At 43.0% G+C, this 14880-nt stretch overlaps 1 protein-coding gene across 1 annotated transcript in view; it reads left to right on the forward strand.

The window, feature by feature from the left end:
• scn5lab (sodium channel, voltage gated, type V-like, alpha b) overlaps positions 1-12418 on the forward strand; it is a 279945-nt gene extending 267527 nt beyond the window's left edge. The window contains exons 21-27 of the mRNA XM_064941469.1: positions 411-533; positions 2737-3009; positions 6400-6453; positions 6674-6815; positions 6934-7034; positions 7260-7530; positions 9282-12418. Coding sequence (XP_064797541.1) covers positions 411-533; positions 2737-3009; positions 6400-6453; positions 6674-6815; positions 6934-7034; positions 7260-7530; positions 9282-10540 — 2223 coding nt within the window. The 3' untranslated portion in view covers positions 10541-12418. The remainder of the gene's footprint in view (positions 1-410; positions 534-2736; positions 3010-6399; positions 6454-6673; positions 6816-6933; positions 7035-7259; positions 7531-9281) is intronic.
• The last annotated feature ends 2462 nt before the right edge of the window (positions 12419-14880 follow it).

Here is a 14880-nt window from a genome sequence, read left to right on the forward strand (position 1 = left end):
CACGACCATCCACAGTAGACACCTAGAGCTGTAGTTTCTGGTTGGCTTTGCGGTTGACTTTTCATCGACCTCTCTTCCTCCCTCTCTTACACAGTTCCAAGAAGAGGTCTTTAACCGTCCTATTTCTATTTCAAAGTCTGTTAACAGGCCTCTTTATTTCTTCAGCTATGAAATAAACTAAATTTAACATTATATTCCCTTGAATAGCAGATAGACGTCCTTGATGGGTGACAGCACACCTTGGAGTCTAATGAACTATCCGTTTTTCCCTTAGGGCTGTTGCTAACAGGAGGGACTCGCCAGGGTTGTCCAGTGTTCCCTTTCAGGTTCTGTGTATCACAATTCCTTTTGAACAGGTTGTGGCAGCCCCCCTAACCATGTGGGTTCTTGCACTTTCTGTCCCCACCTAGGTGTCTTTGGTGAGTCTAGTAGCTAACATGCTGGGCTACTCGGACTTTGCTGCCATCAAATCACTTAGAACCCTCAGAGCTCTGAGGCCGCTAAGAGCACTGTCCCGATTTGAAGGCATGCGGGTAAGAGTCTTCTCTCCTCTCTGACTCATCAACTCCCGATTGTCCTCAAACCGTCTTCATCATCACTCTCTCTACCTCTGTTGCCACCCTTTCTTTCCCTTACCAGCAGTTTCTATTCAGAATACTCAAAATGTTTCCCCACTTTATCTCTCCACTTATAGTGTTATAATGCTGTCAAATACAATTCTCCAGCTAATGCCACTAATCCCTTGACATACTTTCCCTTGGAGCTGGCAGTGGCAATATTAGCACAAAGTGGCAATATTAGCACAGAGATAATTTGGTTTTCATATTTCCCCTCAACTCTCCCCTCTACCTGACATGACTACCTCATTATCCGACTTATCAATTTGGATAAGCTTTATTTCATATTAAGCTTTATTTTGTAGTCTTTTCTACCTGTTATTTACATAGAGCTTTCATGGTGAAATGATCATTAGGCCCTACATCATCATTTGGGAATCCTCAAAACAGGCAGTATAAAATGTGTACAACATACTGAAGTTAGAACAGAAAGTGGCCTATTGTTACCACATAATTACCAAGTAAATACTTGACAGACACATGTTGTAACACGTATGTCAAATACAGCATCAGCATCCATTTTTGTTGGATCCTTAAAATCTTTCATGACCATCGATGCACCAAATCATGTCTAGTTCTATAATGTCTAATTATACATAATGGTTCAGATAATTATGAGAATAGACTGAAGTGCCCGAGCAGAGTAAATTAAGTACATAGATTGAATTACAACTGCAGTCTTAGAGTTCTCCAGCAGTATTACATTTCATGTCAATTCTTCAACCCTTGGCTCTTACATGTAACATCACCACACGATTTCTTCTTTAGATTCTTCGATAGATTCTTTTGAAAGGAGAGATTGCACATGTATGTGTCTAATGAGAAAACCAGTGTAATTACGTAGAAGTTGAGAAATTGCTTGGTAATGGAATTGAGCATTTTTTGTAATTACAAGTTTGCAGTTAGATAGACCAGTTCTTAATAAATCGATGTTGTTACAGGGAATTACAGCATTATTACGCAGGAATATGGACACAGTTATGTAGTGTTACCAGAAAAGCTGATAAATATAGCAGCATTATTCATGTACATGCCTAATCCACTTAGTATGGAATATTTCAATTATCTCATTCCAATCTTTCCATCCTTTCTCACATCTATAGTTATCTGTGATATTACATTACAAGTTGTTGCTCACTACTGACAGTATTAATATTATTCTCCTTGCTGTTCCGCTGTTTGTTTTAGCTGTTGATTTTCTTATCACGTTCTCTTGCACGCATCCCCGTGTTCAGATATTCCGATGAATGTTTAGCCCGTAACATTTCCATAATCGTTATTCATTCCCTAAAGCACATCCTTAAACCCTCTTGAACATTTCATGCACACTATAGTTAGGATTTTGGCCTATTGTTCCCTCCCATTACACAGTGTTCGTTTTCTAAGTCGACACCTGTCAGCCTAGCTTGTGGCCTCTAATATGTATATCATTTCCCCTGACATCCACTGGAATTAATTTGAATTCCTGCCCATGAAATTTGCATGCTGTCGGAAATGGGGGGCTGATGTCCGCCGAGCTCACTGCTCTCCGCCACTGTAAATCTGGCAAATGGGATTAGGCGTCACGCTGCTTTAAAAGGCTGGGTCCACTACTCAGTGGTAAACGCAAAGTGGAAGTGCAGCCCGGCTATACAGAGGCGGGAGTCTGAGTGAGCAGCAGATTTCTTTGTGACACTCTCTTGAGGGATGCACGGGGCTAAACCCCCTATCTACTGGTTCCATTAGAGCTGTGATACTCAGGATCTCCTGGCTCAGCACTCATTTCCTCTCAACCAGGAAATCTCTTACCAGGGTGGTTTGAAAATCTGCTGCTGCTCCTGATTGAATATAAGACACACACTCAATAATCTCATTTGCCAGATTCAGTAGTTTGCATGAACTTTGGAAATTTTGGGTTTGATTATTATGTTTTCATTAGGATCTCTTTTGTTTGAGTGGTTTGATATTTTGTGTTTTGGGGGGGTGTGGATTGGGTAAGCACTTAGGGTAGGTTAATTGAACCACAAGCATGCAGACACTGAGTTTCTCTGATTGAGTTACTGTCGTGTATGAAGTGTGGCACGTGACAGCAAAAGGGGGCCGGATGGATACCTGACTTGATGTGTTTCCATGGAAACAGGTTGTGGTGAACGCCCTGATTGGCGCCATCCCGTCCATCATGAACGTCCTGCTGGTGTGCCTCATCTTCTGGCTCATCTTCAGCATCATGGGGGTCAACTTGTTCGCAGGCAAGTACGGCCGCTGCGTTAACCGGACGGGCTACATCCACAACGTGTCCGTGGTCAACAATAAGACTGACTGCCTGGCCATGAACGACACGCAGTTCTACTGGACTAAAGTCAAAGTGAACTTCGACAACGTGGGCGCTGGTTACCTTGCACTCCTACAAGTTGTGAGTTTGGCTTTTTTTCCCCTTTCCTTTTATTTTTCCTCACAGTTTGAGACGTTCTTTCCTCCCACTTTGTACATTATACTTTTTGTCGCTGCCCACCTTGTCTGTCCAGAGAGCCCCGAATCAATCAACAAGTCGCTAGGTTCTTATTTTTAGCAGCGACGGGGGCCATTACAGAGAATTGTGTGATCAGCGAGAGTGCACTTCATTCTTCGTTTTAACTTAGTTGGCGCGGTAGCCTAGCAACAGTTCACTTAGCTCCTTTCTGTCACCTTCTTGTGACTTGCCTCCATGCAAACCTCCCATTTGCATCTGGAAATAGTCTGACCCTCAGTCATTCACAAAAGCCAGTAATAACACGTAACCAAAGGGAAAAGGCCCACCGGCGTGATTTCTCGCTGATAAGAACTCACTTGTGTTGAAGTGGGGCTCCCCACTCACTCTCCTTTTTCCTCCCTCTAGAAATACACTCCATGCAGTCAGGAGGAAGCCCATATAAGTCCTTTCCACTGCCATTAATAAAAACATGGCTCTCACATGGCACACATGCAATATTTTGTACAGACTGTAAGTGTTTTTCTCTGGGTGGGGGGGGGGACTTCCTTAAAGGAAAGAGATTCCCCCTCTCTGTGTCATAGTTTGGAAAAATCCAGAGGCTGGAAATACAAACATATACACTATATATACAAAAGTATGTGGGCACCCCCTCAAATTAGTAGATTCAGCTATTGCAGCCACACAATTTGCTGACAGGTGTATAACATTGAGCACACAGCCATGCAATCTCCATAGAGAAATCAACTGGAACAACTGTCTTCATTGACATTTTCAACCTCTCCCTGACCAAGTCTGTAATACCTACATGTTTCAAGCAGACCACCATAGCCCCTGTGCCCAAGAATGCCAAGGTAACCTGCCTAAATGACTACCACTCCGTAGCGCTCACGTCTGTATCCATGAAGTGCTTTGAAAGAATAGTTGTGACTCAAATGAACACCATCATCCAGGAAACCCTAGACCCACTCCAATTCGCATACCACCCCAACAGATCCACAGATGATGCAATCTCTAATGCACTCCACACTGCCGTTTCCCACCTGGACAAAAGGAACACCTATGCGAGAATGCTGCTCATTGACTACAGCTCAGCGTTCAACACCATAGTGCCCACAAAGCTCATCACTAAGCTAAGGACCTTGGGACTAAACACCTCCCTCTGCAACTGGATCCTGGACTTCCTGACGGGCCACACCCAGGGGGTAAGGGTAGGCAACAACACATCTGCCACACTGATCGTCAACACAGAGTCCCCTCAGGGGTGCGTGCTTAGTCCCCTCCTGTACTCCCTGTTCACCCATGTGTGTGTGGCCAGGCATGACTCCAACACTATAATTAAGTTTGCTGATGATGCAACGATGGTAGGCCTGATCACCGACAACAATGAGACAGCCTATAGGGAGGAGGTCAGAGACCTGGCAATTTGGTGCCAGGACAACAACCTCTCCCTCAACGTGAGCAAGACAAAGAAGCTGATTGTGGACTATAGGAAAAGGAGGGCCGATCACACCCCCATTCACATCGACAGGGCTGTAGTGGAGCGGGTCGAGAGCTTCAAGTTCATTGGTGTCCACATCACCAAAAAAAACTATATGGTCCAAACACACCAAGACAGTCGTGAAAAGGGCATGACAAAGCCTATTCCCCCTCAGTAGACTGAAAGGTTTTGGCATGGGTCCCCAGGTCCCCACCAATCAAGACTGGTTGCATCACCACCTGGTATGACAACTGCTCTGCATCCGACCAGAAAGCGCTACAGTAGTAGTAGTGCGTACGGCCCAATACATAATTCTGGCCAAGCTTCCTGCCATCCAGGACCTTTATACTAGGCGGTGTCAGAGGAAGGCCCCAAAAAAATTAAAATACTCCAGTCACCCAAGTCATAGACTGTTCTCTCTGCTACCACACGGCAAGTGGTACCGGAATACCAAGTCTAGGTCCAAAAGGCTCCTTAACAGCTTCTACCCCAAGCCATAAGAATGCTGAACAATTAATCAAAGTGCCTTGTTATTGTTATTTTATTGTGCTACTTTTTATACTTTAGTTTATTTAGTAAAAATGTTATTGACTCCTATTTTCTTAAAACTGCATTGTTGGTTAAGAGCTTGTAAGTAAGCATTTCACGGTAAGGTCTATTCGGCCCATGTGACAAATCAAATTTGATTTGAAACATTGCCAGTAGAATGGCCTTACTGAAGAGCTCAGTGACATTCGACGTGGCACCGTTATAGGATGCCACTTTCCCAACTTGTCAGTGTGTAAAATGTCTGCCCTGCTAGAGCTGCCCCGGTCAACTGTATGTGCCGTTATAGTGAAGTGGAAACGTCTAGGAGCAACAACGGCTCAGACGCAAAGTGGTAGGCCCCTCGAGCTCACAGAACGGGACCGCTGAGTGCTTAATCGCGTAGCGTGTAAAAATCGCCTGTCCTCAGTTGCAACACTCACTACCGAGTTCCAAACTGCCTCTGGAAGCAACATCAGCACAAGAGCTGTTTGTCGGGAGCTCCATGAAACCGGTTACCATGGCCGAGCAGCCACACACAAGCCTAACGCTTCAAACACGCTGACAACATTTTGGTAAACCAGAATTACATTAATTTCCGATGAAACGCTGCGTTTGCCTCACAGCATTGCGTTGCAGAGGCAGTTGCAGTGCGTTCGGTCTGGTGCATATGTTGGATTTATCAAACGCATGTGTCAAACTGTATGCGTAGACAGCTTGACAGAAATAGTAGCGGAAGGTGAATGTTGAACTTTTGTTGCATGCATTTCCAGATGATGCTGCATACTATTTTGCCCAACGACACTGTGGGTGAGTTCAAAGCGTAAGATCACCATGTGCAATGCAAAGCATTGGCTGGAGTGGTGTAAAGCTGGCCCGCATTGGACTCTGCAGCAGTTGAAACGCGTTTTCTAGATCACTCTTCACCATCTGCCCCCATACGAGTCAGGCCTAATCGCCCAACATCATTGCCCGACCTCACTAATGCTCTTGTGGCTGAATGGAAGCAAGTCCCCTCAGCAATGTTCCAACATCTAGTGGAAAGCCTTCCCAGAACAGTGGAGGCTGTTATAGCAGTGAAGGTGGAAGCTGGTCCATATTAATACCCATGATTTTGGAATGAGATGTTTGACTACCAGGTGTCCACATATTTTTGGTCATGTAGTGTATCTTCAAATCTGATGTCAAAAGCGAACATCTTTTACTGCATGAACGTTGTGTATACAAATGCATCTTTTGTCCTCCGCATGTGTTTATATGGCGATAATAGTGGCACACCTCCTCTAATTACCTCATCATGCCCATTGAAGTTTATGTCCTTTGTTTACAAGGCTACATTCAAAGGCTGGATGGACATCATGTATGCAGCAGTGGATTCTCGTGCTGTAAGTATTAAATGCCAATGTACTTGTTTTGTATAACATTTTCGAAAGGGTTTGGTACATAGAGCTTTAGTATTTTCATTAATTTCATTAATGGCTGTCTTTGTCATAGCCATGCCTTGATGCAATATCACAATAACATTTACCAGAATAACACAGATTTCCACTGATAAAAAAAAAATGGAACTGAATGATGAATTGCTTTTTCCACTGGCTGGACTAGGTGGAGGAACAGCCTATCAGAGAGGTGAACATGTACATGTACCTATACTTCATCATCTTCATCATCTTTGGCTCCTTCTTCACCCTCAACCTCTTTATCGGGGTGATCATCGACAACTTCAACCAGCAGAAACGAAAGATAAGTATCAAAAGCATCATGGCCAACAAATGGTTTGATGTGAACAAACCAGATACCTGCCATGAAAAAAAGTGTTATTTTCACAGTGAAAATAACAGAAAACGGGGTGTCTCTTTACTTAGGTGGGCAAGACATCTTCATGACAGAGGAACAGAAAAAATATTACAACGCCATGAAGAAGCTAGGGTCTAAAAAGCCTCAGAAACCGATTCCAAGGCCAGTGGTAAGCTGGAGCTAATTGAACCCTACTTTCTTGATCTTATTAAAGGGATAGATCATTTCTTTGAAGGTATTAACTTGTTTTTGATAACACCCCAGATAAGTCGAAAATAAGTTAAAACCGAAATAAAGTGAACTATTCCTTTAATTTTCTTTGCCCTAGTGTATTAGCCTCTTGGGTTCCAAAAGGGCTTTTCACCCACTTCTCACACCTCCTCTCTTCTCCCAGAACCAAGTGCAGGGCTTCTTCTTCGACCTGGTGGGCAAGCAGGCGTTCGACATCATCATCATGGTCCTCATCCTGCTCAACATGATTACCATGATGGTGGAGACGGACGAGCAGCCGGCCCGCATGGAGTACATCCTCAACAAAATCAACCTGGCCTTCATCATCATCTTCTCCTGCGAGTGCCTCATCAAGATCGTGGCGCTGCGGTGCTACTTCTTCACCATTGGCTGGAACATCTTTGACTTTGTGGTGGTCATCCTCTCCATCGTTGGTGAGTCTGTTGCTTGGGCTTAATCAGAGGTTTTCAATTATTCTCGTTACAATGTAATTACATGGGTTCATCACCTGCCAGTTATACTGGAATAAGGTTGCTATATGTAGCTATATGTACCTGATGTCTGGCCAACGGTTTGTAGTTATCTTCTAATGTCACTGTGTCCTTGGGTGTCCTTGGGTGTCCTTGGGTGTTACAGTTGATCACATGACCTTGCGTTGGCTGACAATGTCAAAAAAATGATGCGTGCGCATCGATGAGGCTGAAGCTGTGCTTAGCTATGATTCTGAGCGGTCAGATAGCTAGCAACAATGACAAGAAGCTGCCATGTGGGGAATCGTAGGTGGCTCGTTTCAGCTAGTTTTATCTTGTTCTTGATACCATGTCTTGCATTTGTGAATGCTAATATGGCTAAAATTCGCTAGCTAGCTAACCAACAATTGAGAGACAACAATGTATTTGAGAGACAACAAGTGCTCTGTGTGCAAATGTATTTCTATTTTCAATAAACATTTGGAGACTAAATATAGTTTACATGTTGTCAAAAATCTAATCCAACCCCATCTGTTTGCCTCATACTTGCTCACATACTTGCTAAACAACCAACCCGTCTGTAAGCAAGGCAAACCACGTCGCTAGCTGGCCCATACACAGATTATGGCATTTAGCTTGGAACCTTCAAATTTACAACAGATTACAAATCATTTTTGAATTTAGTTCCAAACAATATCATGCTCAAAGAACACATTTCAGAATCTTAGTTGTGTTTTTCAATGACACGGACAATACACCTTGGCCATCATCCAAGATTTTAGTGTCCATTTGGCAAGGTTATCTATCATGTCAATCAAGTCATTGAATTTAAGTGGGGCTATATCTGATGAAACTAGGGCACTGTGCTTACAGTAGGTAATAGACCCATTTTTTCCCTCGTTCTGTGAACATATATGTTCTGCATTGGGGTGGAGGCTGAAGCAAACCAAAGGGCCAGCACATAGATTGAAGCTAAGTAGCTGCCTCCATGCTAACTGATGTGTGTGGACAAGGATGCCCCTGTTGAGGTGAAGGTAATCCTAGCAATCAGGGCTGTCAGTGGGGGTGATTTGGGCGTGATTGAGGTGCTGCATCAGCTGACTGTAGTCGGTGAGGGGGCTGGGGGCTTGACTTATGGCTCTAAAGGGTGACTCCCAACCCCCCTCTCCGATCCATCTAAGGTGACAGTCTTGTTCCATGGGGAGAGGAGGGTCACAAATCAGGGACAGATGGTATATTGGTTGTGGGGGTGAGAGGGTTGGGAGGCAACATGAATGTCATTTGAGGGCAGACAGACTCTGTAGTAAGAGTGGAAGCCTTTATCATGGGCTCATTGGTGATTGAGATGGTGGAAGTTGGAATTTACATGGAGGAGAACGAGGCTAATATTCACTCCTGGTTACCAATTGTCAACCTAATTTTCTAAGATATTGTGTACATAGTGTGTAGGGGTGGCAGGTAGCCTAACGGTTAAGAGTGTTGGGCCAGTAACCAAAAGGTTACTGGTTCCAATCCCTGAGCTGATTAGTTGAAAAATCTGTCAATGTGCCTTTGAGCAAGGCACTTATTCCTAAATGCTCCTGTAAGTCACTCTGTATAAGAGCATCTGCTAAATGATGTGAAAAAGTTGACCTTACTCTATGCCGTTAAATGGTTCATGATGGTCTATTAGAAGTACAGAGATCTCAATCATGTTTTTTTCCCCTCTCTTCCAGGTATCGTTCTCGCTGACATCATAGAGAAGTACTTTGTATCGCCCACTCTTTTCAGAGTCATTCGATTAGCCAGGATTGGACGAGTACTGCGACTCATCCGCGGAGCCAAAGGAATAAGGACCTTACTCTTTGCCTTAATGATGTCCCTTCCCGCCCTGTTCAACATCGGCCTCCTGCTCTTCCTGGTAATGTTCATATACGCCATCTTTGGCATGGCCAACTTTGCCTATGTCAAGAAGCAGGCAGGGATTGACGACATGTTCAACTTCGAGACATTCGGCAACAGTATGATCTGTCTGTTCCAAATCACCACGTCGGCAGGCTGGGACGGCCTGCTCAGCCCCATCCTCAACAACTCTCCGGAAGAGTGCAACCCCAACCTCATCCACACCGGCACCAATGCCCGGGGAAACTGTGGCAACCCCTCGGTGGGCATCACCTTCTTTGTCACCTACATCATAATTTCCTTCCTCATCGTGGTCAACATGTACATCGCCATCATCCTGGAGAACTTCAGCGTGGCCACCGAGGAGAGCACCGAGCCACTGAGCGAGGACGACTTCGAGATGTTCTACGAGGTGTGGGAGAAGTTTGACCCGGAAGCCACGCAGTTCATCGAGTACGCCAAGCTGTCAGACTTTGCAGACACGCTGTCGGAGCCGCTGCGCATCGGCAAGCCCAACAAGATCAAGCTGATCTCCATGGACCTGCCCATGGTGAGCGGTGATAAGATCCACTGCCTGGACATTCTGTTTGCCTTCACCAAGCGCGTGCTGGGCGAGTCGGGTGAGATGGATGCTCTCAAACAGCAGATGGAGGAGAAGTTCATGATGGCCAATCCGTCCAAGATCTCCTACGAGCCCATCACCACCACGCTGAGGCGCAAGCAGGAGGATGTGTCGGCCGCTGTTATCCAGAGGTGCTACCGCAGGCATCTGGTGCGGAGGCAAATGAAGCAAGCCTCCTTCCTGTACAGATCAATGCAGATCAGTCTGACGCAGAGCCCCACGGGCGAGGGGGGCACCGCTCCAGAGAAAGAGGGTCTCATAGCCTCCATGATCAAGGAGCACTACGGGGGGCCTGAGATGGAGCTGATGGAGACCCTGTCCTCCACCTCCTCTCCACCGTCTTACGACAGCGTCACACGGGCGACTAGTGAACTTTTCCAAGTTTTAATTTCCGAGCAGTCCAGGAACAGTGACTTGAGGGAACATTGCCCCGCACCCGACAGAGTACCAGACCGCGAGACATTTCTGTAATGGCAACTAGGAAATGCTTTTTTCTCTTTTTTCTTTTTTTGTTGTTTACCGAATGTAACATAGCTCAAATGACACTGGTTTAATACTTGTGGTTGTCCAGAGAGTCTGCAGGGGTTTTCATAGAGAAAAGGCTAACTATTTCTTTCTTTTTGGAGAACATGCTTTGAGGGAGTACACAAAGGCGGTGTGTGTAAATCCTAGATGACCTTTGACCCTGCTCATGTCAACTTTGCTTCACAGTTAATATGCATGAATGACCTTTGCAGGGTCACAACAATTATATCACTGATGTAATAATAATTTATTAGACTGAAGGAAATACAGTTTATCAATATTTACAAAGTATGCCTGACCTTATGAGTTCATTAAAGGTCTTACTATTATTGGTGTGATTACTTATAATAAATAGTTTTCAAACTGTGAGATGTGAGAAAAAAACTAAGGGATACAATTTTTCGTAGTAAAGTATAACATTGTTGATGTTACCAGTCTTTCATAGCAGTACAATAATTACTATTTTTTATATTTTTAGAGTAAGAAAAAAAACATGGCCTCTTCTGAATTGCAGTACTACCACATTGTATTTGAGCATATTCTGAGCATTTTTGCATTTACGTTTCCACGTAAAGATATCCCGGGATATCCGGGGGCCCTGCATTTTAGTTGTTTTCTTTCATAACAATCTGGGCCTAGTTACACAAAGCTAAGAAGCAGTGCAGTAACCATGATCTGTATGTGACAATCAAACCTACATCTATCTCATGGTTACGATTGACAGATTTCTCTTTCTCCATAACTTCTGTAGGATTAAAACTGCCCCAATGGCTATATATTTTATATGACCATCAGCGATCATATTCACTATTAGTCGGACGGATAATTGTCCTATTTATTTTTTATTTAAAGTGTGTTTCGCATGTTTTGACTGCATCATATAGAGACGTTGCGCTCAAGACTGAAAAACAATTATTTATCTATTTTGCACAAACTGTGTTTAGCAATAATTTACTACTTTTTAGGATAAAAGGGTCAAAGTTTGTACAGCATTTATTTTTGCTTGAACTCTACAAACCGTTCAGCTTCTCTTGGTTACCCATAGCTTAGGCCTACTCTCAACTATATCACTGACACTGGTTTCTATTTGACTCAAATAATAATAAGGACACCGCTTAAGGACAACTTTAATATGATATATATTTTCAGGTTATGGTTGCAGGTGTGTTGAAGGGCTGTTTTCTGTAGCAATAGATCCAGTGTGTGCCTGGTATATACCCTGTCCTGTTTCTAAATGAACCTCTACTCACATCGTTCTCCCATTAGATGCCATGGGTGTGTGACTGGGATCGCACTGCTATTTACCAGTGTCTACGGGGACTTTTCTAAAGACATTTCTGATTGCATGCTTTGTATTGGGAATGTTGGGAACATGTTTAAAAGTCGGGAGCGATCCTATTCGTTTTTGGGTGGGACATTTGTATACAAAAATGTCATGGTGAAAAGTCAACTCTGCACATCTCTGTCATAAATGCACTGTTTTCATCCTAACGAGAGCTGCTTCATCATAAAATCATCCAAGACATGCACAGTAAATGCTTATTTTTCATTCTTATAAACTGTCAGAAATGCAATAACCTACAACAGGCATCTTCTCAGCAGTCCGTATATAATCGTTTTGTTGTTATAATGATTATTCCCAGAGCATTTCTCACTGCTCAACCACAATGCAGTGCCTCAGTGAAGCCCCCGTTGCAGTAAATATTATTCAGAAAGAAGTTTTACTACTTTCAGTTGACATTTTTTTCCGTATGTTGCAAACACTTGCCTCTGTATTTAAGATAACAACCTCCTGTGAAATAAATGAGAGAGCCTACAATATCACTGATTATTCTTTTGATTTCAGAGTCATGTATGTGGTAGTGGTGCGCGGGTCAGCTGTTTGTTCACCCGCACCCACAATTGCTAATAACCCATCTGCAACTGCCCGACTTCATGTGATAGTGAAAATCTGAGGCCTGCACTCGACCCCAACCCTAATATAGAAAATGCACTGTAAGCTACAGCCAGAGATGGCAGAACGATTTCTTTACGGGGATACAGGATATTTTTTGCCTGATTTAGATATGTTTCTGCTGATAATTCTTGACATTTTGGTATGGTATTTGTTAGTCAACTTGTCCATAATTAGATACATGCAGCTTCTCTTCTGTCATTATATGTTGCCCTAGAAGACTAAATAAACCCTTGCTAACCAGAATAATGTCATAAATCAATAGAATGAATGCTTCTGCTGCTTTCACACAACAAATACATTTAGGGACCAGGGAGAAAATGCAATAACTCAACCCCAAAAAACTGGAAAGATATTCTGTGCAAAATCTCCAAATGACATCAGTTTGATCGGTTGTAACGAAATAGAAAACTGTGAAAACGACCCAACATGTTTTTGGAATCCTATTTTATGTGGTTGAAATATCAGCTTTTATGATGCTGATAAACATGATGCACCTACAGATGGTATCTAACTGGCCTTCACATTCTCTCAAGATGCTCAAAGAAAGAAATCATATTTCTTCACTCCTGTTCCGAGTCAAACTTTCGCCGACATTTGGAGTATCATTTTACTTCAATAAATGCTTAATTCTGCAGGAGTTAATATTAAGGCTATGTGAGAGGTTATAGACCTACAGTCAGTGTCTGGATTTCAGTTTCCATTTAAAACATCTGAACAGTAGGCTACAGTTCCCTTGACGTGCCATAGGCCTATTTGAAGTCCCCATCTTGTGACTGTCGAATTTGTATAGCGCCTCACAATCATCACACAACATAACAGACATTCCTATCATCCTCTTTAACCACTTTGACAAATCTTTCCCAAACATGACTTTTCTGGGCCTCCTTTCTCTTTATTTTCAACTCTACATTTCGCAGCTTTTCTCCAATTGAATTAAACTCAGACATTGTCCTTTTGCCTACATGGATCATGTTAACATTTTCTGTCATTTCCCAAAGCATTTGGCGATTGGTGTGTAGGCTATTTGGCGATTGGTGTGTAGGCTATTTGGCGCATGTACAGTTAGGCCCTAAAGCTTATAGGCTTACACATTAGTACCAGGTAGTCTAAAATGATAAAAGAAAAACTCAATGTAGCCTATAGATATAAACGGTAATAGAATGATACATTTATGGATTTCTAAAAGGTATTGTTTTCAACCCCCAATATTTAATGACCCTAAACCCACCAGCCCCACACCTCGGACTGGGGTTATGACTCAACCCGCTCATCACTAGTATGTGGCAGACCTAGGTGAAAATATTTTCTTTCAAATACTTTAGCTGCACCTGATTGAGCTTGCTTAGCACAATGGAAACAATGGGATAGTCCGAGCTCATCCCATCTGGAACTGCAGAAAGGCTCCATCGAACACTCAAAGTTTTTCAAAGAAACAGATACTATTTGAACCCACGGCTGGTATGTGGTGGGTATGTGCGAGCAATCTTCATTTTGCCAAATGAGAATGGCATTATGTTGAGAAGAAGGCGATGGATTGTACTATGACTCCGCATGAAGAAGACGTTTGGATTTGGCATACAGAAGGGATGCAGCATCATGCTACAGTAGCTCAGAACATCAACTCAAGTGACCTACTATGATGTAGGTTACTGGCTGTCAGTAAGTATTACATGTCTCTATTATGGCTGCGTTTAGACAGGTAGACCAATTCTGATCTTTTTTCCACTAATTTGTCTTCTGACCAATCACATCAGATCTTTTCACGTCAGATATTTTTCAGAGCTGATCTGATTGGTCAAAAGACCAATTAATTTAGAAAAATTTCAGAATTGTGCTGCCTGTCTAAACGCAACCTATTTGGTTATACAAGGAAGATTGGCTACTTAAGCGGAAACCCCACCAGGGCTACAATGCAGATGTTCCCACCGACCCTCAAAAGAGATGATGTAATTTGGAATCAGTTGGGTTAATTCTGGCATCAGTAATTTGGTAATTATTTTTTTTCCAACACAGATTGAAAGGGACTTGAAAGGGATCTTAGGGCTACCTAAGATGATCAAATCCTAAAGTAGGGCCAATAATACAGAAACTGCAGAAAAAAACATTACATTAAAGTCTTGTCTTGCATGGATGTTAAAAACAGTAGAGGAAATGTCATTGTGCTGTGCATGTCGTTATGTGCAACAAGAAGGAGTCAGTCAAAATGTATCCTAAACCTGTCTTCGGGCTTAATACAATCAAGCGTAAAACACAGTATTTATACAGTAGCATATATAGAAATATTTTTTTTCCTGTAGTCAGAAAAATCACAGAGGATGACGCTGAGGTT

The sequence above is a fragment of the Oncorhynchus masou genome, chromosome 28 (genome assembly GCF_036934945.1).
Source record: "Oncorhynchus masou masou isolate Uvic2021 chromosome 28, UVic_Omas_1.1, whole genome shotgun sequence".
Lineage (NCBI taxonomy): Eukaryota > Metazoa > Chordata > Actinopteri > Salmoniformes > Salmonidae > Oncorhynchus > Oncorhynchus masou.